This window comes from Labeo rohita, chromosome 18 (assembly GCF_022985175.1).
Source record: "Labeo rohita strain BAU-BD-2019 chromosome 18, IGBB_LRoh.1.0, whole genome shotgun sequence".
Lineage (NCBI taxonomy): Eukaryota > Metazoa > Chordata > Actinopteri > Cypriniformes > Cyprinidae > Labeo > Labeo rohita.
Genome location: NC_066886.1, coordinates 7,798,308 through 7,825,288, shown reverse-complemented (window position 1 = coordinate 7,825,288; position 26,981 = coordinate 7,798,308). Strand labels below are relative to the sequence as shown.

The 26,981-nt window shown below is 34.3% G+C and overlaps 1 protein-coding gene across 2 annotated transcripts; it reads left to right on the top strand.

Moving 5' to 3' along the window:
• The first annotated feature begins 1,119 nt into the window (after positions 1-1,119).
• fam107b (family with sequence similarity 107 member B) lies at positions 1,120-25,512 on the top strand. 2 transcript variants are annotated; one of them, XM_051134897.1, is made up of 4 exons: positions 1,120-1,316; positions 16,980-17,157; positions 24,259-24,415; positions 24,497-25,512. In XM_051134897.1, the coding sequence occupies exons 2-4, from the start codon at positions 17,030-17,032 to the stop codon at positions 24,614-24,616; spliced, it is 405 nt and encodes a 134-aa protein (XP_050990854.1). In that variant the 5' UTR covers positions 1,120-1,316; positions 16,980-17,029; the 3' UTR covers positions 24,617-25,512. The 2 variants fall into 2 exon arrangements, with proteins under 2 accessions (XP_050990854.1, XP_050990853.1); XM_051134896.1 differs by lacking the exon at positions 1,120-1,316 and adding an exon at positions 15,632-15,792.
• Positions 25,513-26,981: the final 1,469 nt, after the last annotated feature.

Here is a 26,981-nt window from a genome sequence, read left to right as displayed (position 1 = left end):
TTAATTTTAAATAATTATATTTATTTTATGGAAGAGTGACTTGGACTCTACTTTAGGCTACATTAGAGACTTGTAAACATGTCTGCAAATAGTACGGACAGACAAGAGAAAGCTTATTACACAACCTGATACAAATCAATTTATTTATTACAGAAAATATGTTTACCATGTAAATATTGGTAATTTCTTTAGAATTTTTTGCTCTTCGCCTCTGTTCTAAATCTCTGGTGTGTACCTTACAGGAAATTCTACTCTTTCTGTACTTTCTGTATGACACAACTGTCATAGCGCCCCAGTAACCGGAAGTCCGGTGTTTTACAAAGACAGCACACGTTCCACATGAGTACGTGAATCAGCGAGGGGCCTCGAGGGCGGGGCTGTTACTGGAAAAAGGGGGTGAAAAAACGCAGAAATCCCGTCGACTGATGGGGGTAGTAGGGCTTTTGGGGTCCAGACTCAGCTGTCCTTGCTAAGCCGATTAATTTAAATAATCCACGCAGAAACCGGTGAACAAAGTAAAATTATGACAGCCTGCTATTTAAATGACTTGTTTGTGTTTTGAATAAATTGAATGAAAAATGCGTTAGAAATTAATGTAAAGAAGATAAATTCTGTCATCAAATTTGTTTTCTTCTTCTTCTTTTACTGGATAAACAATTTAAAATGTATCTTTAATGAATTGATTCTAATTGGTTCACTCTGTAAATAGCATAATGGATATTATGATCAAAGAGTTAAATTTGAGTCTATTCCTAGCACAATGCTACCGCATGGTTTAAGATTCAGAATATTATATATATAGCATATTTATGATACTTTTATAGTGATATTGACTCATGGAACCAACCAGGACAGACCAACCAGGACAGAATTTAACATTTCTCCCTTTGTGAAACTAAAAGAACAACACGAGAGTGAGTAATAATAACAGAATTTTAATGTTTGGGTAAACTATCCCTTTAACATATATTCGCGTTTGCTTTGTGTACGCTGCAGCCTTAGCTCCGCCCACCGACACTGCGCCACGCCCAGTCTGTTTTCGGGGTCTCCCCTGCTGATGAATAATCATGAGGGGAAATGGGCGGAGCATCGCATGTGACTTAGGCGTTGGGTCATATTGTCCGTCCGCCCCCCACTCCAAGTGTTAATTTACATTTCTAAGGGTCCTGTCTACAACTGAACAGTTTCCAAGAGAGAAAAACCAGATTTAACAGACACACCTTCATAACTGGGGAGATGAACTGATGTCTTTCCTTCTTCTGAGGTTCATCTGAAGTCACTTGCTATAGAGAAGTATCGCTCAGGACTGATTTGAGGTATGTGTGTGTTTGAATGTGTTTCTGCTTTCAGGACGCTTTGCATCGAAATGCGTTATTTGTCGTAGTGGAAACGAGACGCGCGGTATTTGGAAACAATGTTTATGCAAACAGTAAAGTGATACGTTTATTATATAGTAAATGTATCAGACGGTAGATCAAACAATGCGCATTAGAACAATAAAGCGCTCAAATCCGCGCTTCAGAACGCAGTGGAACAATGGCAAACAAATGTTTGAAATAATGAAAGTAGGCGTGTTTCAGATCAGTTCAAATAAGTACTTATTATTATTTTTTAAATAATCAGTTATTCATATTTTTTAAAAAAAAATAAATTAATTTTATTACGTAAATACATAAATTCAGTAATATAGCCTAATGTATATGAGTTAATCAAACGTGTGTGTATGTATGTGTATATGTATTTCTGTTGTTTTTTTAAAACAATGTTTTATTTTTGCATTCTAAGCAAAGTGCAATGTACATATTTATAGAACTTTAAGAATAATGCATGCAATTTGAGTAAAAAAAAAAAAGTATGAGTAGTTCAGTCAGCAATTCCAAGCACATGGGACATGTCATGTCTTGTCTTGTAATGTCTTCCACACTGTAGAAAAGTGTCTCTGCTGTCTGAGATTTTCATTATAAGTTTATTTATACATTAGACCTCCTCATTTGCTGTGCAAACTATAGCAGTTTCTTTAAAAATGGTGTTATTTTAATTCACTTTTACAGTAAATATCATGTCCATACAAATACAGTCTCAGCACATGCTTCACAGTAATTCTGACTAAGATCAGTTTATTAGTACACATGTTGCAGAATATGTTCAGTATGATCATATTGAAATGGGTTTTCAGTATTGGAGGGGATGTTGGGGGTAGGGAGGGGTTGGTTTCGACCACATGTGTTTGCAATTTAGAGGCTGTTTTGTCAAACGCCTTACATCTGTTTTTTGATCTTTGAACTAGTCCCCTCACTAGTGCTAGTGAAGTCTTCCCGTTTCTGTTTGCGTATCTCTCTATCTGTTTCTTTCTCACACACAGACACTATCTTTCTCTGTGTGTGGTTTCCGTTCTCTATAACCATGAATGCGACACAGAGAAAGTGAGATAGAGAGACTGACACAGAGTCATGACTTCAGACTTCCCGTACATGATGATGCTTGTCCCTTGTGGACGGGTAGGACAGTGGAGATGAGTGATTACAGGTTCTCTGGGTAGTCACACGGCATCCTAATCCATACAAAACAGCGTTTTAGGTTGTTGGTTATATTAGGTTGTTATGTTAACATCCTGTCCAAACTGTTCTGACTAGTATTCTCACATCGGCTCTTACATGTGAGCCCAAAGGTACATTATGTTTGCTTAGTTAGTTTGCTTTCTTAATAGATCTCCTTTTGAAAGAGAATTAAACCATGGATGTACTTCTTAAATCAGAAAGAGCTGACTAATAAAATACAGTGTTGTCCTTTTGCTGGAATTACCTTTTGTTTTTTTTAGCTATTTGAACACACTGTGAGTCAGCAGCATGCTTAGGTCTAGACTGATTTTGTCTACACTGCATATTGAGTGCATGCTGGCGTGCATTCATATGCAGCATATTGATTAACCTAATGAACATGTTGCTCTAGAGAAACTTCTTTCTCTTGTGGGACAGTGCCGCTTCTGTACACTTGATACGCACTGATATGGATCTTTGTTTTGGTCTGTATGTTCACATGTGTGTCTCAATGTGCTTTGTTCTGTTACAGCAGAGCTGTTCTTTGACAGCTCTCTTTGTTTCCCGCTTGTCTGCTCATTTATAACTCACACCTTCTCTTGTGTCTCATATACATATTATAAATTATGATAATACATCATTTTAATATCTGCATATGTCACACAAAGGATTCTGAGCTATATGTGCTCATTAAGGCATGATGCAATATTCATGTAGGGTTTGAAATCATAAAGCGTGGTGGATGTTTATGTTCTTTGTTTCTCGTTTCCATGGATTTCCGATGTGACGTTGACACCCAGGGGCTGGATTTCGAGTTGTTATGCTAAACAGCTTGCGTTGATGTTTTGAAGAACGGGTCGACGTTAAGATTTGTTGTGGGGAATTGTAGAACAGCATTCACTGCATTCATTATTTTGTCAGATAGAAGTGCATACTGTGTTTTTGTTGGGGCATGAACAAAGAGTTTTGCCCTGAACCTGTTATTAATGTCTCAAGCGTCTTTGGCGTAATGTTAGGTGAGAGGCTGAAGAGAATGGAGATAATAGATAATATTCAGTTGGATGTGTAATGCGGGATAACGGTTTGTTTTTAATGAACACATGCTTTGAATATCTTGTGCATTTTGAAAGAAGTCACCAGTGGGTGAATAAATCTAGGTTAGGATGGGATTCATTTAGCGTAACGTTTAACAGAATCATAGTTGCTTAATCTAATTAAAATGGTTTTAATTTCATGTGATTTGTGATGTAGGAAATTGCATGCTGTTTTCTTTTTGTCTTCTTGTGGTTATCATTTGTATAATTTACAGCATCTTAAAAGTCTGTGTCTAATTTGTAGCATTCGCATGCTGTTAGCCCATGAGTTTAGGTGTATGTTTATGTGTGAATTATAGATCCGTAGTGTAATCCAGACACGGACAGCTGTCTGTAAATCCTTTAGTCGGATCTGACCAATAGCTGCTTGGCATTCTGTTGCTGACATTGATTCTCCCCCCTTTAAATCAAACAAAGAAACATGACTATCAGATACCTCTTCTTCTCTCCTCACCCCACGCGGTCCAAGAAAGCTCAGAGGGCACGGGGAAGGCTGGACTAATGGATGCTCAGTCTGATTCATGACCACAAGATAAATCTTAGATCTAAATTAGGATGTCACAGACTCGAATGAAACATTCTGTCCTGTGGAACATTTCATATTGTCTTAATAGAAGCCCAAAGTGCTTGAGGAGTGATGTGCTGTCGTAAATAAAACTAGATAGTCTCTGTTTTTTTGAAGAAATGTTGCTAGCTAATGATGATACTGAGGTATTCTAGGTGGTTGCTATGGTTGTTGCAACTCACTAGGATGTTCCTAGAGTGTTCTAGGTGGTTGCAACTTGCAACAATGTTCAAGGTGGTTGCTATTGTTGTTATAGATGATTGGTATAATGATCTAGGTGTTTGCTAGGGTGTTATAGGTGGTTGTAAATTGATAGGATGTTCTAAAAGGTTACTAGGATGTTCTAAATGATGCTAGGGTTTTCTAAGTTATTCTAGTCGCAACAATATTCTGGGTGGTTGATGGGTGTTCTAAGTGGCTGTTTTTACTAGAATGTTCCAAACAACTGCTAGAATGTTTTAAACAACTGCTAGAATGTTCTAGGTTTTTAGAATGTTTTAAACAACTGCTACAATGTTTTAGATTTTTACTAGAATGTTGTAGGTTTTTTATAATGTTCTAAATTTTTACTAAAAATTTCTGAACAACTGCTAGGATGTTCTAGGTTTTTTTTTTAAATAATGTTCTAAACAACTGCAATGTTCTATATTTTTACTAGAATGTTCTAAACCGCTGCTAGGGTGTTATAGGTTTTTATGATATTCTACATTTCTGCTAAACAACTGCTACAATATTCTAGATTTTTACTACAATGTTCTGAACAACTGCTAGGATGTTCTAGGTTTTTACAGGAATGTTCTAAACAACTGCTAGAATGTTCTAAACAGCCGCTACAATGTTCTAGATTTATGCTAGAATATTCTAAACAACTCCTACGATGTTCTAGATTTTACTAGAATGTTCTAAACAACTGCTACAATGCTCTAGATTTGTGCTAGAATGTCCTGAACAACTGCTAGGATGTTCTAGATTTTTTGGTAGAATGTTTCTAAACAACTGCTACAATGTTCTAGATTTTTACTACAATGTTCTAAACAACTGCTAGGATGTTCTAGGTTTTTACAGGAATGTTCTAAACAACTGCTAGAATGTTCTAGGGTTTTAGAATGTTCTAAACAGCCGCTACAATGTTCTAGATTTATGCTAGAATGTTCTAAACAACTCCTATGATGTTCTAGATTTTACTAGAATGTTCTAAACAACTGCTACAATGCTTTAGATTTGTGCTAGAATGTCCTGAACAACTGCTAGGATGTTCTAGATTTTTTGCTAGAATGTTTCTAAACAACTGCTACAAAGTTCTAGATTTTTACTAGAATGTTCTAAGGTTTTTAGAATGTTCTAAACAACTGTTGGGATGTTCTAGATTTTTACTAAAATGTTCAAAACAACTGCTAGTGTGTTCTAGGTGGTTACTTACACCTGTTTTATGAACTGTCATGCAAAAATTGTTGATCTGATCGCTCTTTAACAAGCGGCATGATTTGAGGTATCTTTATTTTCCATAGCACAAATGGTGCAGAAGTGTAATCACTTTACGTGTTTGTTTTATATCTCTTCATCTGACTTCCCTTGTATGGACAACAGTAAAAGTGATACTTCCCTTAGCAAATAACACTAACAAAACCTGCTGTCTGTTTTTAAGCAGATGTACAAATGTCATGCAGACACCTGTATTTTTTTTGTCATTCGGGATAAATGCATGTGTCTGTGCGGACAGACGCTGGGTCAGCAGTCTCTTTGATGGCTTATTCTCTTCATCATGAAGGCAGCAGTTGGCTTTTGGATGTGTCACTCCTGTATTTACATCCTCAATTGCTTTCAGTGTAAACACTGGATTTAGTGAAATGTGTTCACGTGTTTGGGTGTGCGAAATTGTGTTTTATCACGTTAAGTCATAGTAAAATGGAATAGGATAGCAAATGATGTGGGAATGAGATGTAGTAATGACGAAAGATAGATTCAAAGTCATGATGTCCACATGAGCACCATGGATCAATGTGTCAATCTAGTGTTCGCTGTGGTTTTTCATTACTTGAAATCATTAGTTAGTAATCCTAAATGTCACATCCTAATACATGCATTCACACACGTCCCCAAACATACATTAGCACCTCTCACACGCCCCTTTAACGTAAGCCCTGACCCAGCAGGTGCTGGCCACAGCTGAGCAGAATCAATGGCCCCTCTGTTCCGTTCTCTTTGTTCTATAGCGCACAGTTGCTGGATCCCTCATATACATACTCACACACACCTGACCCGCTCTGGACAGTTGCCGCACCCCTGATCTTGTCCCCATATGGACAGAGAGTTCAACGGGTGACCTAAGCATAAAGATGCTGGTTTAGGTTTAGTTTTCATCATTTACCCACCCTAATGTTATTCAAAATTTTTGTTTTTTTTCTGCAACAGATTTTTTGAATATTACAAATTCTAAAACAGTTGCAACATTCTTTAAAATACCTTCTGTTGTGTTCCATAGAAGAAATAATTATTTGATCAATGTGTGTATATCCCAGATTAAATGATTGCTTTAGTCCAGCCGAAATTAAACTTTTAAATGCACGTAAACTTTATTGTGTGGTTGGGATGCCATATCTATTCAAAGAGTTAAGGTGATGTCATATTCACTGTGTCTGCTGGAAAGCCTTTGCAGGTTCATCACATTCCACTGTTGTGACATAACATGGTGTTGCATTCACTGAATGATCTCCATTCATGCAGTACCTCTTATTTGGAGCTTTTCTTCCATAGGCCTCTCTAACAACACACACATACACAAAACCAGCACAATCTACAATTGATAATGCCAACACTGTTCATTCAATTCACTGCGCTCTCATTTTACCCTCACGTATGACTGTCATAAGACAGGTTTTATACTCATCTGGTGTTTGGTCACAGCTAAAACAGAATCAAGTGAAGACTTGAACCAGCAAGAGCAGAAAAAGTTTGAGGTGAATTCAAAAAAAAGACTAGTGGGGTTGGTGGGTGAGACGAACAGGAAGCCAGTTTTCCTTTACAGTTAGCACTAAGCCCCCACAGAATTGAAAAGAGGCACAAATGTCAGCGTGTTTAGCACTAGGAGGTGGCGTGACGGATGTTTGAACACGGATCTGTCGAGATAGTGTGATCTCTAGCATCTAGTAAGTTGTGACACAACCCGACCCAACTTGTTGAGAAAGAGTGAGTATATAAATTTAGCTTCTGCACTAGTCTTTTCTTGTACATGTAGCATATGTGATAAATTTGTATCTGTTGGTAACTTTTTACAGTGGGGGAAGACATTATAGAAATTAATCATTTCATTTACCAAGGATGCTTTATATTGATCAAAAGTGATGATAAAGACATTTATAATGTTACAAAAAATTTCTGTTTCAAATGGTGTTCTTCTGAACTTTCTATTCATAAAAGAAACATAATAAAATTCTACTCAACTTTTTTCAACATAATAATAATGATAATAATAATAATAACAATAATGTTTTTCTGAGCAGCAAATCAGCATATTAGAATGATTTGTGAAGGATTGTGTGACTGGAGTAATGATGCTAAAAATTCAGCTTTAAAATCACAGGAATAAATTATATTTTAAATAGAAAACAGTTATTTTAAATAGTAAAAACATTTCAAAATTGTACTGTTTTTGCTGTGTTTTGGATCAAGTAAATGCAGGCTTGGTGAGCAGAAGAGACTTCTTTAAAAAACATTAAAAATCTTACTGTTCAAAAACTTTTGGCTGGTAGTGTATTTAATGGAATTTAAGCAGGAGAAATCATAAGAAATCTTAAAATCTTCATTATTGGCTGACATGGAAAACATGTATAAAAATGTATAACATAAAATGACTCTTACGGAGGAAAAACCTGCCATTTCACTTCCATTTGTAACCATATGCACACATAAATAAGTTCTTCTTTTTCCCAGTGTGCAGCAGTGACCTGACATCTCATCACATGACCTTATTCTCTTGTGTGTTACTTAAGGTCAAGCCTTGAAATGCCAGAGGTCTTGCCTTTACTCGGACCAGAAATTAAAATAAATCCAGTCCAGATCTTTTATCCAGATCCAAAATGTGACAGTTTGCCATACTGTATGTCAACACTGTTTCAGTAATCAATCCTATTGAATCCCATTGATGTATTGCTTTTGACATCCACAGCCACCAGAGAGCAGCACAAAGAAACGTTATTTTATTTGATCAGTTCGACCGTGAGAATATTGCAGTCCAGATGCACTGTTCTCTGTTTGACCTGATTCATGTGTTTATTAGAGTATATCAGAGCTCTTCTCCACAGCGGCAGATTCACAACCCCCACAGCAATGCCCAGGTGCGTCCACAGATGGCATGAGTGTTGGTGTTTGGTCTCAGCATTGGCATATGGACTGGATCAGTTTTTGTTGTTATTTTGTATTTTGACTCTAGTGTAACGAGTCGTAACTGGGTTGTGCTTTGCACAAGTGACTTGTTTTAATTATATGGACAATAGACAGCAGTTTAGGCTTCAGTCCTATTGCTATGGAGTCCAATTATTGTTTGTTTTTCATTTGAATGCAGTGTGGTGAGGATGATGCAAGCAGTTTAATGCTAATAAGAAGAAGTGTCTGACCTCTAACCCTTCAAGAAGAGCTCATAAATGTTTATTTCTCTCTTTCTCTCCTGTGTGCTGTGGGAAACCCCTTGGTTTATGCGTTTTAACATTTTCCATTGGCGCAGCTAAAGGAAATGGATGAGATTCAGCTTAAAAATCAGTTTAGGATGACTGTTTTTGCTATTGTCCTCTACTTTTAGGAACTAAAACCTTTGTATTTGTGCATATGTTCACTGATTCACAGATGTTCAATGACTGAATAATGTTTAAAAGATTTAAAAATGTAAAAAAAAAAAAAAAAAAAGTAAGCTCTTTTAAAGCATTCTACTGCATAGAAAATAAAATGGTTAAAAATTACTAATTGAAATAAAGCTAAAATAGCATCAAATAAAAATAATAGGTGAAAGCTAGGGCTGTCAAACGATTAATCGCAATTAATCGGATCCTAAATAAAATTTCTGTTTACATACTATATGTGCTATGTATATTTAATATGTATATATAGACACACACACATACATGTATATAATAAGGAAAAACATTTTAGATTTATATGTAAAATATTAATATTTATAATCTAAAGTATACACAAGTATAAATATATATATACACACAAATATTTTTAAATATATATACATGTCTGTGTATTTATATATATATATATATATATATATATATATATATATATATATATTAAACACACATATAATATAATCGTGATTAATCGTTTGACAGCCCTAGTAAAAAATAATAATAAAATTAAAGATTAAACAATCAGTAAGACTTGTTAACTTGTACTAAAAATGGAAGGGTTAATTTAAATATTAATAAATACTGTAATAGTATATGAATAATACTGGAATAACACTGTTTTAACTCATGCCTCAATTTGTACTAGCAAGCAAAATTTTATTTACTTTAATTGTAGGTGCATAATTGTCAATCCATTTGTTTGTGTAGACAATTATGTAATTTTTGTGGGCATATTTAGCCTGAAATGTTCATTTAAAGTATTACACGCAATCAGTTTCAGATCTCTAGCTGGTTAGCGGTGGCCTCATTCATTTTTATCAAGAGAAGACAGGCGGTTCATGAGAAAATGAGGGGGAGAAATGAATCGTCTGGAGGACTGTTGATACGAATTGATACCTCTGTGGCCTGTAATGAGTGTCGGGTGGGCCGTGAGGTGGGGGATGGTCCGGAAAGGCCTTTATGCCAGAAATGAGATTTAGTCGTTTTTAGAAAAGTGTGTGAGGAATTTTGAGTGTTAAGTTAGAAATGAATACATTATGAAGAATAGGTGAAAGTGACAGTGCTACAGTGCCAGTGAAAGGGCTTTTGGGATTGGGGAGGGGCTAATATACCCTCCTGCTGTGTGTAAACGGTGCCCAATAAGGGTCAGATGGTGCAATAGACTGCCAGCTGCTCCCTTCCTCCCTGCATGTCTCTTTCCCTAATGAGAGCGGAACAAAGAAGTGGCATCCTTTCCACCTCCTCCATCTCCCTCTATGTGTGTCCCAGTGCTTAAGTCTCACAAATAGCTTATCTCCAAAATGGCAAGGGATTTTTTTTTTAAGTTTGTCTGTTTCCTGTTATTGCCGCCCTATGTCTTCATCCAAGGTCTGTGTGTGTAGGCATTGGAGAGATGACTGGAAAAGGAAGCTGAGGGTGATTGATTGAGGTGCGCCCGCCCTCTGCTCTGTCCTTTTATGTCGCAGGCTATAAAATAACAAAAACAAATACATATCGTTGAAAGTATTACAGCAATCTATATTGAAATCCCCTATCGTGCTGTTGGGCTCACTTTTGAAGCATGTGATTTTTGGATGTCGTATTTAAAACAACCACTCAACCAGCATATCTGCACAAACAATGATCTAAGTATGTAAACACTGTAAACGAAATCATAATGATCTCATAATGTGATCATTTACAGTAATGGTTAGTGCTCAGAAGGAGTTGTGGGTGATTTCCTTTATGCAGTTCTCCAGCTTTTTATTGTGGAAGTGTGTAGGCATAAAAGGATATATGAGTTTGTGCAATTTTAATGCATGTGTGTGTCTGTGGGAGAGGGTTAATAAGGGCCATCCAAGTCATTATGAACTCTTTGAAATAAATTTCTTCCACCTTTACAGTGAACTCCCTCTTTAGTGCTTTAGTGTCCTAATTAAAGGGATAGTTTACCCAAAAATGAAAATTCTGCCATTAATTACTCAACCTCATTTCGGTCCAAACCCGTAAGACCTTCAGGACACAAATTAAGATATTTTTGATGAAATCCAAGAGCTTTCTGACCCTGCATAGACAGCAACGCATGAACGTGTGTTGAAGACTGACACAGAAGAGAAGGAATTGTTGAATGAAGTCGTTATTTTTGTTTTCTTTGCGCACAAAAAGTATTCTTGTAGCTTCATAAAATTAAGGCTGAACCACTGATGTCACTTGGACTATTTTGATGATATCCTTACTATCTTTCTGGGTCTTGAACATGGTAGTTGCATTGTAGTCTATGCAGGGTCAGAAATAGGATTTCATCAAAAATATCTTAATTTGTGTTCAGAAGATGAGAATCTTAAGCATTTGAAATGACTTGAAGGTGAGTCATTTTTGGGTGAACTAACCTTTTAGCAGTTTCTAAAAAAACAGGAAATGCAGTTTACAAATGATTCATAATTATTAGTTTAAAATAACGGTTTTCTGTTTTAATATACACTGCCGTTCAAAAGTTTATCAGTAAGATTTTTTGTTATTTTTAGACGTTTCTTATGCTCATCAAATCTTTTGTAACAATATAAACTACCATTTAAAAGTTTGTGGTCAGTAAATTTTGTCTGTTTTTTTTTTTTGTGGAAGAAATTAATACTTCTATTCAACAAGGATGTGTTACATTGATAAAAACTGATAGCAAAAACTTATATTGTTAAAAAAGATTTCTATTTTGAATAAATACTGTTCTTTTTACCTTTTTATTCAATAACGAATTCTGAAAAAAGAATAAGAGGTTCCAAAAAATATTAAGGAGCACAATTGTTTCCAACATTGATAATAAAAGTAATAAATCAGCATATTAGAATGATTTCTGAAGGATCATGTGACACTAAAAACTGGAGTAATGATGCTGAAAATTCAGCTTTGCATCACAAGAATAAATTCTATTTTAAAATATATTAAACTAGAAAATCGTTATTTTAAACTGTAATAATATTTCACAATATTACAGTTTTTTTCTGTATTTTTGATCAAATAAACAGCCTTGATGAGCATAAGAGCGTTGTTTAAAAAACATTACAAATCTTACTGAACCCAAACTTTTGAACGGGAGTACATATTAAAATGTAATTTATTTCTGTGATGGCAAAGCTGAATTTTCAGCATTTTAAAAGCAAGTATAGAATGAGCTGTTTTTGCATCTTAGTACCAGTAAATGGACTTTTTGGATTGCAGAGGAAGTTTTGAGCTGTGAAAGTTACAGCGTGTTTTGGTGTTGCAATGACCTTTTTCAAAATCTCAAGGAAAATGAGTTTTGTAATGATATACCCCACCAAAGTCACACATATTGCCTAATTTTAAAGACCTACCATGTAAACTGATCTTTATCAAACCGTCTGTTTCTTGATCTAACTTCACTTTTCAGTAGAGCATGAATAAAACCACTGTAGCTTTTAAACATTAATGCAAATCTGGCTGATATGCATGATCGCCATTTGCATTGTGATATTAAATGAAAGCTGCCCCCTCCATCTGCTGGAACAAGGTACAAGTCTGAGGACTGGCAAACACATGCTTGCCTAACAACACCTCCAGTTATACTTAATGACTGACTAGGCAGTTTAAAGCATTCCTTATATGTACAAACACAGAGATGCATGCACTTATATGCTCTGATGCATCATTATCAATGCATAATCAGCGTGAAAGTATATCGAAACGACTGCTCAGCCGTGGACACACCCGTGTGCTTAGTGTTGTGGTGGTCACCATAGAGACGTCTGTGCCCTGCGCAGGGTTGAAGAGTGCAGCTCTGTAATTAAAAGCTGGATGTGGGCCTTTTATTAAACGCACTTGTCCTGCAAGACTCCCTGTGCAGAGACGTAACCGGATAAGCAGCGAACAACCCATGCAGAAAGTATTACTAATGCTGTGGCATGAAGTTTACATGTCGTTCACACTATAGTATTTGAGCATATTTATAGAAATGGTTGGTTATGTGCTTGTTAAAATGATAAAATCATGAAAACGGAAAAAGCTGCAATTATTTACTCACCCTCATGTTGTTCCAAATCTATTTGACTTTCTTTCTGCAGAACACAAAAGTAAAAAAGATAAATTAAAGTTTAAATATTCGAAAAACACTGAAAAAGTGCCATAGAACTGATCTATATGACTTGTGGGCTATATTGAAGCCATATGATAGGCGTGGGAGAAAGTAACAGAAGGACAGTCTTTATTTACTGATAAGCTTATCAATAGCCACTTCGTGAAGATCACTGATATGAGTAAACACATTAAAATAGAGAACTGAATCAGTCTGAATTGGAAACTAATTAGTCAGAGTGATAAGAGTTACAGTTAAACGCCCAATATAATTTTTTCGATTTTTTTACTAGTGAGCGCAGGACACTATAGTTTATTTATTTTATAAGTGAGGATAGCACAATAAAGTAAACTGTGACATTTTATACCCAAAAATTCTTCACACAGTGGACTACCAGTAAAATTAATTGGACCAAAAATTAAATTTGACACTTTGACCTGACCATGTTTTGTTACATACCTTACCTTTCTATCAAAGTTATCCGACGTTATCAAGATGAATTTATTCTGGCACGGTTTAACTCTTGAGTTCTTGTCATATTTCATTACCATTTTCTGAACTATAGCAAATAAACTGAAAATGTGTGAAATTTCGAAGCTGTCTGAATAAATTTTGATTTGACTATATATATAATGGTGCAAGCTAGGACAGATGAGTAAATATAATGACAGAAGATTCATTTTTGAAAATGAAAATTAAATTTGTCATCATTTACTCACCCTCTTGTTGTTCCAAACCTCTATGAGTTTCTTTTTTATGAACACATATTGGTAATGCTTGTAACCAGTTGGTGGTAGCCATTGACTTCAATAGTATGGGGAAAAAAATCAATGAAGACCAGCAACTGTAACGGTTAACGTTACAGGAGAAGTTCACTTTTAGAATGAAAATTTCTTGACAGTTTACTCACCCCCATGTCATCCAAGATGTTCATGTCTTTCTTTCTTCAGTCGCAAAGAAATAAAGGGTTTTGAGGAAAACATTCCAGGATTTTTCTCCATATAATGCTTCAAAGGGCTCTACATGATCCCTGCTGAGGAATAACGGTCTTAACTAGCAAAACAATCGGTCAAAAAATGATATACTTTTTATTCACAAATTCTAATTTTGCACTAGCTTTGGGAATCACATTGGAAATGCGGTTAGTTCTTCGTTCTTCGTAAAGGGCGTTTGACTTTCTTTGCACGTTCGATTTCTAAACACTGGGCCGGTATGTCCGCATTTGTGGTTAGAAAGTATATAAATTTGTATTTTTCTTAGAAAATTACAGAAATTTATTCCTTGGCTGGGAGCAATGCAGGAAGCTGCGTTGAAACTGCAGTTTGGACCTTCAACCCATTGATCCCCATTAAAGTCCACTGTAATGAGAAAAATCTTAAAAACTCTTCAAGATTGAACATCTTAAATGACATGGGAGTGAGTACATTTTCAGTGTTCTGCAAGTGAACTTCTCCTTTAACAGAAGAACCTCATACATGTTTGAAACAACTTGGTTGAGTAAATGATTACAGACTTGACATTTTTGAGTGAACTGTCCCTTTAACTAGATAAGATCAATGTACCATGTGAAGTTGAGAAATGACACTTCTTGTTCTTTAGACTTTGTGAAATGTTAACGTTTCAACACTGCAAAGTCAACAGGAACTACTCTTCAGCTGAATCTGGAAGGGAAGTTTGAGTGCACATACAAACATTATGGGCATTTGGATAACAGCACCATCATAAAAGTTCACTGAAGTGTTCTTCCTTAATGCATAATGAAATTACTGTTTATAAATAACACCATGTGCACGTGCAAACGGGAAATACTTAATGCAAAGCAATTGCAATAAAACGTGTTGCACGTGTGCAGCTCACTTATAAACAGTGACCACAGTTGCTGTCAACAAAGAGTCCTTGAAGGAGTGCCACACACTTCAGGCTGTGCCATAATTTAGCCTTGAGACATTAGGATAGTGTTTTTTAAAATTAAATTATGGCATGACGAGAACAACTCGTTGTTGGTGAGGATGACCTCTAGTGGTCAGCAGATGACCTGCAGTTTACAAACTGCATTTCACGTGGCACAAATCCTCAGGCATCTTTTATTCCGTAATAAACTACAATATTGTTATTGTAGTTCTTTTATGGTTTGTTATAAATGCAGCGTGACATCTTTGTGATATTGCTTGACTTTTACTGACTTTGCTTGTGGGCTGAAACCCCAACTGGAAATCAGTTTTGACCATTATAAGATTATGAAAATGCTATGCATTTAATGTGTTATTTTCACTCTGGAATATTGTATACATTTCTGTAGCTCTATCATAATTAATATTTTCCTTTCTTTTGATAGCTGTAATCTCTAAGTGTATTCTATGGAAGCAGACCTGTGACCTCTGTAGAAGGGAGTGTCCATCGTTTGTATTTGAGGACACAGTCTTTGATGTTTATATCTCAGGTGATAAAAGACTGAGCGGGATGTTTGAGGAGCTGTTCTGGCAGGGCTGGGTGGGCTGTTAGGTAATAAACCATCAGGCGGAGTCAAAAGAGCTGTTTATAGAGCACAGCACTCCGTCAGAGATACAGAGCTGCAGTTTGATCTAGCTGTGGGAAGTTGTGCTTCATATCCTGAGATTTTTTTATCAACACTCAAACGCAGAGATGACTACCATGTTTAGATACCCCGTGTTTCCAGTCCTTCCAGGTGAGATTTAGTTGATAAATAACATGGAAATGCAGTTTTAGGCATATTATTGTATTTTTATTATTATTAATAATTATTAGAATAGACTCTGGTTGACGTATATGTACTTAATGTATGATTTTGTTTGTAATTTTACATTGTTAGGATGTGTGTCACGGGATGTTGTTATCAAGTGATGTGGTCATGTTTAGTCAGATATAGTTTGGTTATTAAATTGCTGGTTGTTTCAGTCTTTCAGCTTATATGGAGCTGTGTGCTGAATGATGCATGCTTGCTTGTTAGTGTAAAACTAATGTGTAAACAAAGAACCATGCGAGATAACGTCACATCTTTTATCATCCGTTTAATGATATCAGAATAAACGATAAGATAAACCGGTGAAAGAGAGCTTTATTTGTTCACCGATATGACAGTTTCAGTGAAACCAAAGTTATGGTTTTTTGGTATATATCATTGTTATTATTTTGATTATTTGTTAAGAAAGAAAGAAAGAAAGAAAGAAAAAAAAACCCTGATGATAATGTGATTATATGCACATATTATTTAATTATTTTTATTTTAATATATTATTTTATTTAATTTTATTATTTTAAATTTAAATTTATTGTATTATATATTGTATTATATAATTTTATATTTTTTTTATTTTGGATTTTATTTTATTATTTGTATTTTATTTTGTTATTTAATTTTAATATGATTTTATTTATTTTTATTATTTAATTTATTTTATTTTAATATAGAATTGTATTCATTTTTATTAATAAATTTTTTTATTATTTTATTTTATTATTTTATTTTATTTTATAGAATTTGATTATGTTTTTATTTTTTATTTGATGATTTTTGTTATTTTATTCTTTTGTTTTATTTTAGAGATTAAAATGCAAATATTCTAGGAAATATGGTTTATGCTTTAAACACTAGTTTTGTCCTATTATGTTTATCAGGATTGTTTAATTGTGTTGCATATGTTGCTATATGTCAGTAAACACTGATGTGTTGATCTGTGTGCATACTATTTATATCTGTATTGGACTTATTAATGTGCATATTTAAAGAAAGTTCAGTTGTTTTTGTAAAAGGAAAAATGAAAAACATTTTCATGTATTTGCTAAGGTAAATGTAGCACCTTTGTTTAGGTTGTAACAGATGTTAAAATTAATGTATTTGTGTCTTTTTCTCAGGTCTGGACCAGACAAACTTACCAGAGGGACTGTCCCGTGCGCGGAGCATTATGGCAGAGCCAGACTATATGGACGGTGATGGCGAAGAACTCATTAAGCCCAAGAAACTCCTCAACCCGGTGAAGTCCTCCAGAAATCACCAGGACTTACACAGAGAGCTCCTCATGAACCAGAAAAGGTGACGCACATACAGCCTACATTACATCAGTCTTCTCTGTCTTTCCTCTCAGAATTCCTTGCCTTTTATAAACTATTTTAGATAGGACTTTAAAGCTAAATCCTTGTTCATAGAAATGTATAAAATTGCTTTATTATGTGACAACATTTGGTCACATTTGACCAATCGGAATCAAGTATTCTCTGACAAATGCCTGTATGACTTATGCGTCAAATAAGGGTCAATTTCTGCCATTCCACTGTTGCATATTTCTCAAATGAGTTCTTAAAAAGTTGCAGTCGTTCTGAAAGCTGATTATACCCAGAGGACTTTCCGGAGATGAATGACTTTCTAGGCAGTGGAAACAATTTTGTTTTAGTCCTCTCATTCTTTTTTTCCTCTGTCTCTCTCATTCTCATTGGTGATGAATTGTGACAGTAAGGGTATACACATGTTCCCTATTACGTAAAGCAGTTTTTTTCTTTTGCATTTGGAAGTTATTAGGGAGATCCCCTTGAGGATAGAAGTTGTTCTTGCAGCTTTGATGCGAATAAGAACGGATAAGTCACAGCACAAGTCATTTATGTCGGATGAAAGTTATAACACACACGCCTTCTACCAGTGTGATTACATAAACTTCTGTCTACTGATTCTCACCTCCTACATTAGTTGAGCATGAAGAGATCAGTTTGTAGAATTCTTACAGATATCAGAATCCTCCACTGAGGATTTATTCCAGTAATTTCTAATTAGGTGTATGTGTATACTTAAGTTATACTTAAGTTTCCAGTCAAAATACACAACACAGAGACTGCAAATGATATTACTTTTGTACTGATATAACGTCTTATCTGGTTTCATTTACAAATACATTTGTTAGCAATGTCAAATAATAATAAAATTAATAATAAAAAAGGAAGTAAAAATTGGCATGACTGTATTATTATTGATAATTAGTGTATTTATTTATATATTTTTAATATGCTTAATTGTATATTTACATATATTTACAAATTAAATTAAATATTTATATAATTTTATTATTATTTTTTTATTTAATTATTTGCTTTGTTTACTGTAAACATTTAAATAATGTTTATACACACACAAATATTTAAATTCATTTTTAAAATATTTGTATTTTATATGCATATACTAAAACAAATTATATTAATAAACCTATTTATTATCATTTAATATTATTTATATATTTAATAATTTTTATTGTAAATGTATAAGTGTGTATATATACATATATTTAAAAATATTTGATATTTAACTTTTTTTACAATATTTAGTAATAAAACAAATTAAATAATATATAAATTTTCTATTTATTTAATTATTTGATTTTTTTTAGTGTAAATATTTAAATATTCATGTAAATGTTTATACACACAAATATGTAAATATATATTTTAAATATTTTTATTTTATGTGTGTGTGTGTGTATAGTATTATACAAATATTTATTTACAATATTTAGTAATAAAACTATATATATATATATATATATATATATATATATATATATATATATATATACACATACAGTATTTTACATATATTTATATACAATAATAAAATAAAAACTATTTCATAAAATAAAATGAAATAATTTAATCTTATGCTTTATTTTATTTTCATTTTTTTTATGTTTTTAAAACACTTTACTTTTTAATTAATTAATTAGTTAATTAATGAATTAATTTTATTTATATAAAATATTTAATAATAAATAACTTAATGATATCCAATATATATATATCAGCATTTTTCGTGCCCAGAAACTGGAGATTTGCCTCTTTAGCTGCTTTTGAGGCAGTCATGAACTGTCCATTGTCCCTGTTAAATAAAATTATTGTACTAATGAAGGGTTAATGATTAATGAATTTATTGATGGCAGTGTGGGTGTGCATAAGACCTAATCTCTGCACAGTCCTGGAGATCACAAACACCCTCCAGACAGAGGAGCTATAATTTCAATTTTCATGCTTTTGTATTTTTCCTTAAGATGTTATTGAGTCTTACTTGATAGAGAGTGTGGAATTGAGTATGTGTGCTTGTTTTGGTTTTGGAAAGGGGAACATTTCCATAATCTAAATGGGATTAGTTCCAGATGTGTTGCTCATAGGGATGCTGAAAGATGTAGAGTTACATAAGAAGGATTACAGCATCCCCTCAGACATTCCTCCCACCCTTTCTCTGTTCTCTTTCTCTGATACCCACCTTCTGTCTGCCTCCCACCCTGCTGTACACGAACACTCCAAGTGTTTCTGAATGTTATGAAATCACATCTACAGCCAGGCCAGGAGGTGAAGAACACAGAGTGATGGAGAGATAGAGGTCGGGCTATATATAGTCCGTTGCATCATATATTAGATAATGTATTGGGTTGGGGGCTGGGGTGGGCTTTTATGTAATCGAGGCCAGCCTCTTATTTGCTTTCTGTTTCTTTCTATCGCTAATCATCTGTCTCCTTTTCTTTTTCTGTTGTTTTGCCCAGCTGTCTGTGATGAGTAAGTACACATAACGACAAAGTGGCTGTTTCTAGCAGTTACCAAGGGACCAGCGTGTTCCAGTTATATAATCGGTGACGACACGCACTGGCATTCCTGAAGATGTTTGTACTTTACAAATTCACAGAACAGAAGTATTTTTAATCTTTTCATCCCAGGTACAGTGACGCGATACCATAAGTCTTAAAGGGATAGTTTACCATAAATGACATTTTTGTAATCGTTTACTCTCCCTTATGTCATTTTAACTGACTGTGACTGACTTTTTTCTAAATATTATTCAAAACACTGGACCTCACAGACTTTCAATGTACAACACGGATGGAAATGACATGATGGTGAATAAACTATCATGTGATAAAGTATCCTTTGACACTAGGGCTGTGACTAACAATTAATCGAATTAAGAGAGTGATCAGATAACTTTTATTTATTTATTTTTTTGTGGTAATAAATTAGACCCAAGCAAACAATAGCATTTGAAAATTACTTAAAATACATATATGATAGCAAAGATGCAGTAGTTTACAGTATCAAAAGCAAGTAATCATATGGTTTTATTGAACAAAACTGTTCATAATGTATTATAAACTAATGTAACGTACATTACGTCCATTACATTACAGCCTGACGATTGTTTATATACTTTATACCGCAATCTAAACCTTGTTTAATATTCACTAAACAACATTTAATTCAAATGCCCACTTAGTCTTTAATATTTGACCATTTCTTTATGACAGAAATGCTACAGCCATTGTCATTTCATTGAGTAAACTCAGAGTGAGGGTTTGAGCTTTTATAATCGCGATGAACTGATGTATTTTCCTGTGTTTGCGTAGGTTTCTAAATGGTTTACCTTACAAAACTGATGAAACGGCCCACGTTGTGTTAGCAGATGAACGGTATAATAACCCAAACTCACAACAATATCCAGAGATGCAGTTTAAGACACTCCACACGCGTTAATAAAACGCATATACGGACCTTTCTCACATTTCCGGGCTTCTCATAGCGGAAGTCGTCATAGTTGGGTAAAATCCGAGAGCAGAGAACCGCAAATATATTTTTTGCATTCCCATTTGCTCAAATAGCAAAAGAAAAACTACACGATAGTGTTTTCACGACTTTCAGTTAAAGGAAAAAAATTGAGAGAGACTGATATCGGTAGTCAGAAGAGAGAATAATGTCACATATACCGTCCTTCCCATAGACGCGGCATTAGAAACACTCTCGCATAGAGTTAACTAGTTTTTTTGTAACTTGATGAAAAGGTGATATAATACAAAGTATAGTGTTATAAATGTACATGCAAAATGCAGTCGAGGATGTTTTTTTAAAATCGAGCACTCGAATTCAATCGAGGAATCGTGACAGCCCTACTTTAGAAAGTCAAATTGTTATTCTACAGTCAGGTCACTCAAGACACATCACTTGTTTACTCAAACCCAGCCATTGTTCCTGTTAACTCAATGACAAAGAGAAAACAGCCATAAAACCACACCTTTGGACAAAAGCACACCCTTATCTCAATACTGACTCAAATAACAATAACTTGAAGGAAGCTCGCTAGTCAGACTAATGCACAAACCGGCAAAGCTCAAGAGGCCAATAAAGTGTTTACTTTGGAAAGGCTGCATTTACACAGCCTAACTGTGGTAATGGGTTTGTTTTGTCTTTATTTTAAAATTATTTTAGTTTAGACTGGAATAGTTTAGTCTCAGAGTAGAGAACAGTCAAATAAGTCAGATCAGTTGTAAGACAAATTTGATTGTAGTCCTATTTTTGGCATGGAAACACAAATATATTAGCTTCCGTTTGGCAACATGGATCGAAATAGATTTAATCATTAACAAGAAATGTGCTCTAAATCATAAACCAATAATTGTTTGTTTTCCTCTTATCACGTTTGTGGGATGTACCTGAAGTTACCTGCATAACAGATACATACCACTCATGTGATTTAATGTCTGATGTGCTGCTGTTGTTCTAAGAAGAGAGAATAGTTGGAGGGAGAAAGTAAAATACCATTCAGAAACTAAATCAGGGACATGATCGAAATGGAGAACAGACAGAAGTGTGTTTATTTTACACTCACCTGGCAGAGATTCTCAGAATTCCATTTTTTGGAGCCATATAGTTATATAACTCCAGTCCAAATAGCCAAAACATTTCATCTCCCATTTTCTCAGCTCTGATATTTTCATCTGCTCCTCTCATTTTTTCTTCATAGTAGTCTAGACAAGTCTACAAGTTTTGGAAAAATGGACAAAATTTAACAAGTCTCTGGTGTGTTAGGCAGAGAGCTGGATTATGTTAAAATACAGATATTTGCTTTGCTATAAGTGTTATTTTTACTTGCGTAGTATGTAATATTTATTAATATACTGAATTAGCTTTCAATTTAAATATAGCATATATATATATAAAAAATATAGCATTCAGTGCTATAGTTTTAGCAGTGCTTTAGTAACCCTTATTTTTGGTTAACTGCCGTGGCATCATTTTCGTTTACGTCTTAAAGATGCAGTCTTATTTCAGCCTTATTTCAATTTCAGATCTGCTTTTCTTGATATCGCATTGGCATCGGCCAATCCCATCAGTTGACATCTAGTCCAAATAGGTTTTCTTTGAATTTTGTTACATATGAGTTAACTGGAAGTGTTTCATAAACTGGTTTCTGACTTGTTAATTTGTAGAAACATGGGATTGAAAGTTACACAACAAAGATGTCACAGCAAAGTAGTGTAATTGAAATAGTTAATCTCCATACGCTCTAAATGTACAGCAGCCTCTGGTCATTATAAACCAATTCCAATCCCTAAAACCCATCCAGGAACCCATCCATACTGGATTAGTATCCAATATGTGGGGCAATCAGGATTTTCACAGGGACATGTTCACAGTCACATTATGTAACCCTACGGATTACTATCCCTAAACTGTGCTAGAGTCATCAGTCATCTCATCTTTCGCACTCTCATTAAATCAAACCTCTGATCATGAAATCATGGAATGGAAGCGGTTATGGTTTTAAACTAACCCCTAATCCTAAATTTTACTCAGATTGTGCTCAAATTATGCAACTGTTTGATGAAAAGTGTGCTGGTAGTTTTCTAAGCGATCAGACATAATTTTTTCTGGTGACTGATGATAAAATGAACAAAAAAGTCTCATTTGAAGGAGCCATTTCTTACGGTGTGTCTGAAATCACATATATTGTCTGAGTGGGTACTAGATTTGAATTTGAAGTAACTTTGCAATGGTTAAATAAGTATGTTCCATCCATCTTATTTTTCCTGTTTCCCGCCATTTATACATGTTATGGGTGTGGCTTCCAGTCTCATCCACTTCCAGCTATTTTTAGCTGTACAAAACAGCTCATTTTGCTGCTTGATTTTGCAAATTGGTGTGTCTTACCATATTATTTTAATGTACACTATCAGTCAAAAGTTTTTGAACAGTATGGTTTTTAATGTTTTTTTAAAGAAGTTTCTTCTGTTCACCAAGACTGCATTTATTTGATTAAAAAAAAACAGCAAAAGCAGTAATAATGTGACACATTTTTACTATTTAAAATAACTGCTTTCTATTTGAATATATTTAAAAATGTAATTTATTCCTGTGATCAAAGCTCAATTTTTTACTCCAGTCTTTAGTGTCACATGATCCTTCAGAAATCATTCTAATATGCTGATTTGCTGTTCAAGAAACATTTTTTTTTATCATTATTAACATTTAAAACAGTTGAGTACTTTTTTTTCAGGATTCTTTGATAAATAGAAAGATTTATCAACATTTATCTAAAATAAAAAGCTACATTATACACTATACTATTCAAAAGCTTGGAGTCAGTAAAAAACTTTTTTTGTAAAGAAATTATACTTTTTTTTTATTTAGCAAGGATGCTTTAAATTGATCAAAAGTGATGATAAAGACATTTACATATAATGTAATAATGTGACAATTTTTCTTTTATCAAAGAATCCTGGAAAAAAAATTCTACTCAGCTGTTTTCAACATAATAAAAATAATAAATGTTTTGGAGCAGCAAATCAGAATATCAGAATAATTTCTGAAGGATCATGTGACTGGAGTAATGATTCTAAAAATTCAGCTTTGAAATCACAGGAATAAATTACATTTTAAAAAATATTCAAATTGAAAACGGTTCTTTTAAATAGTAAACATTTCAAAATTGTACTGTTCTTGCTGTACTTTGGATCAAATAAATGCAGGCTTGGTGAGCAGAAGAGACTTTAAAAAAACATTATAAATCAAAAGCTTATCTTATTATCTTAATTATGAACACACTGTTTTGTAGTGTTTGTAGTGACAGTTTTACTGTTTACTGCACATTGTTATTCTTCTCGTTATTTCCCTATAGCTGCTAATAAACAAGTCTTGCTTAGAAGCTTACTTCCTTGTTAAAGAATAAGGTGGATCTAATATGATTATGGTGTAGTATGAATGAAGTTTGGACATACTACATCTGCCATGCTGTTATTGTCATGTGACCTACCAACGAAGTATTTCAGAAATTGTAAAATTCTGTTTACTTCTTGTCAGGTGTCTCATCATCTCCTTGTTTTTCTAATCACAGGGGTCTTGCGCCACAGAATAAACCAGAACTCCAGAAAGTGATGGAGAAGAGAAAGCGAGACCAGGTGCTAAAGGCTCAGAAAGAAGAGCAGGAGGCGCACAAGAAAAGGTCAGACCTTGAGATCGAGCTCATGAAACGACGAGAAACCCTCGAACAGGTATGTCCCCTCGCATATAAAGACACAGACGTATAACGGGCATATTTATAAACGACTGACTGAAATTATCTTCTTGTTTAGCTGGAACTGGAGCAACACAAGAACGAGGAAGAGCAAGAAAACACCCCAGAGTTTGTCAAAATGAAAAGCAATCTGAGAAGAACCAAACAGGAAGTGGAGGGGCAGGAGCGTGCCACCTAGAAACCACCTAGTTTCCATGGCACATTTATTGACTGTTGTTTGTGGGGATTTCCTGGTGTTCCTCCCCCATGTGTCCCTGTGAAACAAGTGACTATAGACGAACGGTTCCTGTTGCCTGCTCGCAGACACAACCAGTATTCACGCAGCCTCTTTTCCTGAACAACCACCACAAAGAGGATTGAAGAATAAACGACACACATACAAAACACACAAACTCTTGCACATGGGCGCAACCTCTTTGCCACTGGTTGACCGGCTTCAAAGAACATGCATGGCGGAACAAACAGAGACCACACGATTACTTTGTTGGGTGTCTTTTTTTATTTTTTATTTTTTTGAAGGGGGGGCACATAATATTTTACTATTTTACTTTAAAAACCCGAAATGGGTCACTGGATGGACTCTTTTAAGCCAAAACAATCTTCTCTTTTATTTATGTTCAGTGAAAGCTTTTGTTCGAAAGGGCTTCTTGAGGCCTTTTCCTCTTGGTTGATGTTTAAAGGAAACGAAATATAAAGTTCCAGCAATGCAAGTTGTGACGCATCAAGCTTGCTTTTTATGAATTGTACTGTTTGTGCGCTCCCTCTGCTCAATTTCATAAGCAATACTAGTTCTAGTTTCGTGAGTTTTCTTTGCGAGTATTTTTGTTATGACTTTTTTTAATGAATACATTACTAATAAGTTAATACACTTTAGTTCAATGTGATATTAAAAGCAAGTGCATCTGTTTTCTTTCACTTGAATGGTAGTTGTTCATCGGAAGAGTTAAAGGAGAACATGAAATGTTTATGAATGAGGAAAGACACATGGTTTTGTGTAGATTTGAGCCAATAAATAACCACTCCTTGTGTTCCCTTAAAATCTTCTTTTAATAAATATTATTTTATCATGTTGAATTCTTGGTTTGATGTCTATATAAATCTCTGTGTGACCAGATCATGATAATCCATGACTCCAATCTTTCAGTTAACATCTTATAAAGTAAAAAGCTATGCACAAAATGTGTTTCAACTTTAAACCATTGCTTTAGGTCAAAATAAGAGTCCATAATCCATAATAACGTTTCCTCCAGTAACGAAAACGTCTGTTGCATGTTTCCTCTCACATCAAAATCCACCGACATATTTGTTTAGAACTGTTTTGAACTACTTTTGCTTATAAACAGTGCTTGATCTGTGGAAATTTTCCTCCTGAGTCACACAAGATGTTAATTGATAGACTGTTTAAACTCCCATTCTGACAAAGATCCAATCATGAGCAAGTGCGATTTTTATGTAGATGAATATCTGATGAGTGAATGGAACAACAGCCTTGAAATGCTGCAACTTCAAGAAGAAAAGTAGGTGTAATGAGTCATCTGGTCTGCACCTCCCACGCCTTAAACTTAGAATGTCCATATAAACGGATCAGCATGAGTCTGAACGATTCACAATTAACTGCTTGAGACTTCAAAAGCATTGTGAGGTTTTACTTCATTTTTTCTATCTGGCAATCGCATAGGATGTTAGTTAAATGCAGTGTTGGGAGACTGACCCCTTAGTTACTCATAAAATGGTTTCCGAAGCAAAATAAGCTACAAAATGAAAATAGAGCAAATCTTAATTCCAGTTGTTCTTATGTAACTGTACTGTGTTAGACAGCTGGCAGCAGAAGTAGGACTGAGTGAACTGTGTCACAGACATGAATGAAAGCCTGTAGATGTACTTATCATAGCTGAAATAACATGATCTGATATCAGCCTTCTCCTTTCCAAAGGTTTCTCTAAATAAGTCACTATTTAGGGCACTGGGAATTTCCAGTAGTCTGACACACTTTAATTTGGGGACCAGTTCTCACTATTAACTATTAACCATGACTTTTGCCTGAGTAAACAACTAATTTGCTGCTTATTATTAGTTAGTAAGGCAGTTGTTAAGTTTAGGTATGGGGTAGGATTTACTGTGAAACTGAAATTGCTATGTCACTAAGCAAATAAATAGAAAAGGCAAGTAACTAAATGAAACATTAAATTTTGAAGCAGTAAGACCAAATTGTATTTTCCTATTAAACATTCCAGTAATCTTTGTTTTACTAACACTTAGAAAAAAATGTATATACACTACCAGTCAAAAGTTTTCGAACAGTAAGATGTTTAATGTTTTTTAAGAAGTCTCTTCTGCTCACCAAACCTGCATTTATTTGATCCAAATGACAGCAAAAACAGTCAAATTCTTATTTTTTTCTATTTAAATTTCTGTTTTCTATTTGAATATATTTTAAAATGTAATTTATTCCTGTGATTTTAATACTTGAATTTAATTTTTTTAAATCTGCTGATCAAAAAACATTTATTATTATTATTATTATTATTATGTTGAAAAAAAGT

Coding starts and splice junctions, on each gene's coding strand:
- fam107b (XM_051134896.1), top strand. CDS start 15,750: ATGACTACCATGTTTAGATACCCCGTGTTTCCAGTCCTTCCAG. Junction 15,793..16,979: donor CGTGTTTCCAGTCCTTCCAG/GTGAGATTTAGT, acceptor TCTTTTTCTCAG/GTCTGGACCAGACAAACTTA. Junction 24,416..24,496: donor GACGAGAAACCCTCGAACAG/GTATGTCCCCTC, acceptor CTTCTTGTTTAG/CTGGAACTGGAGCAACACAA.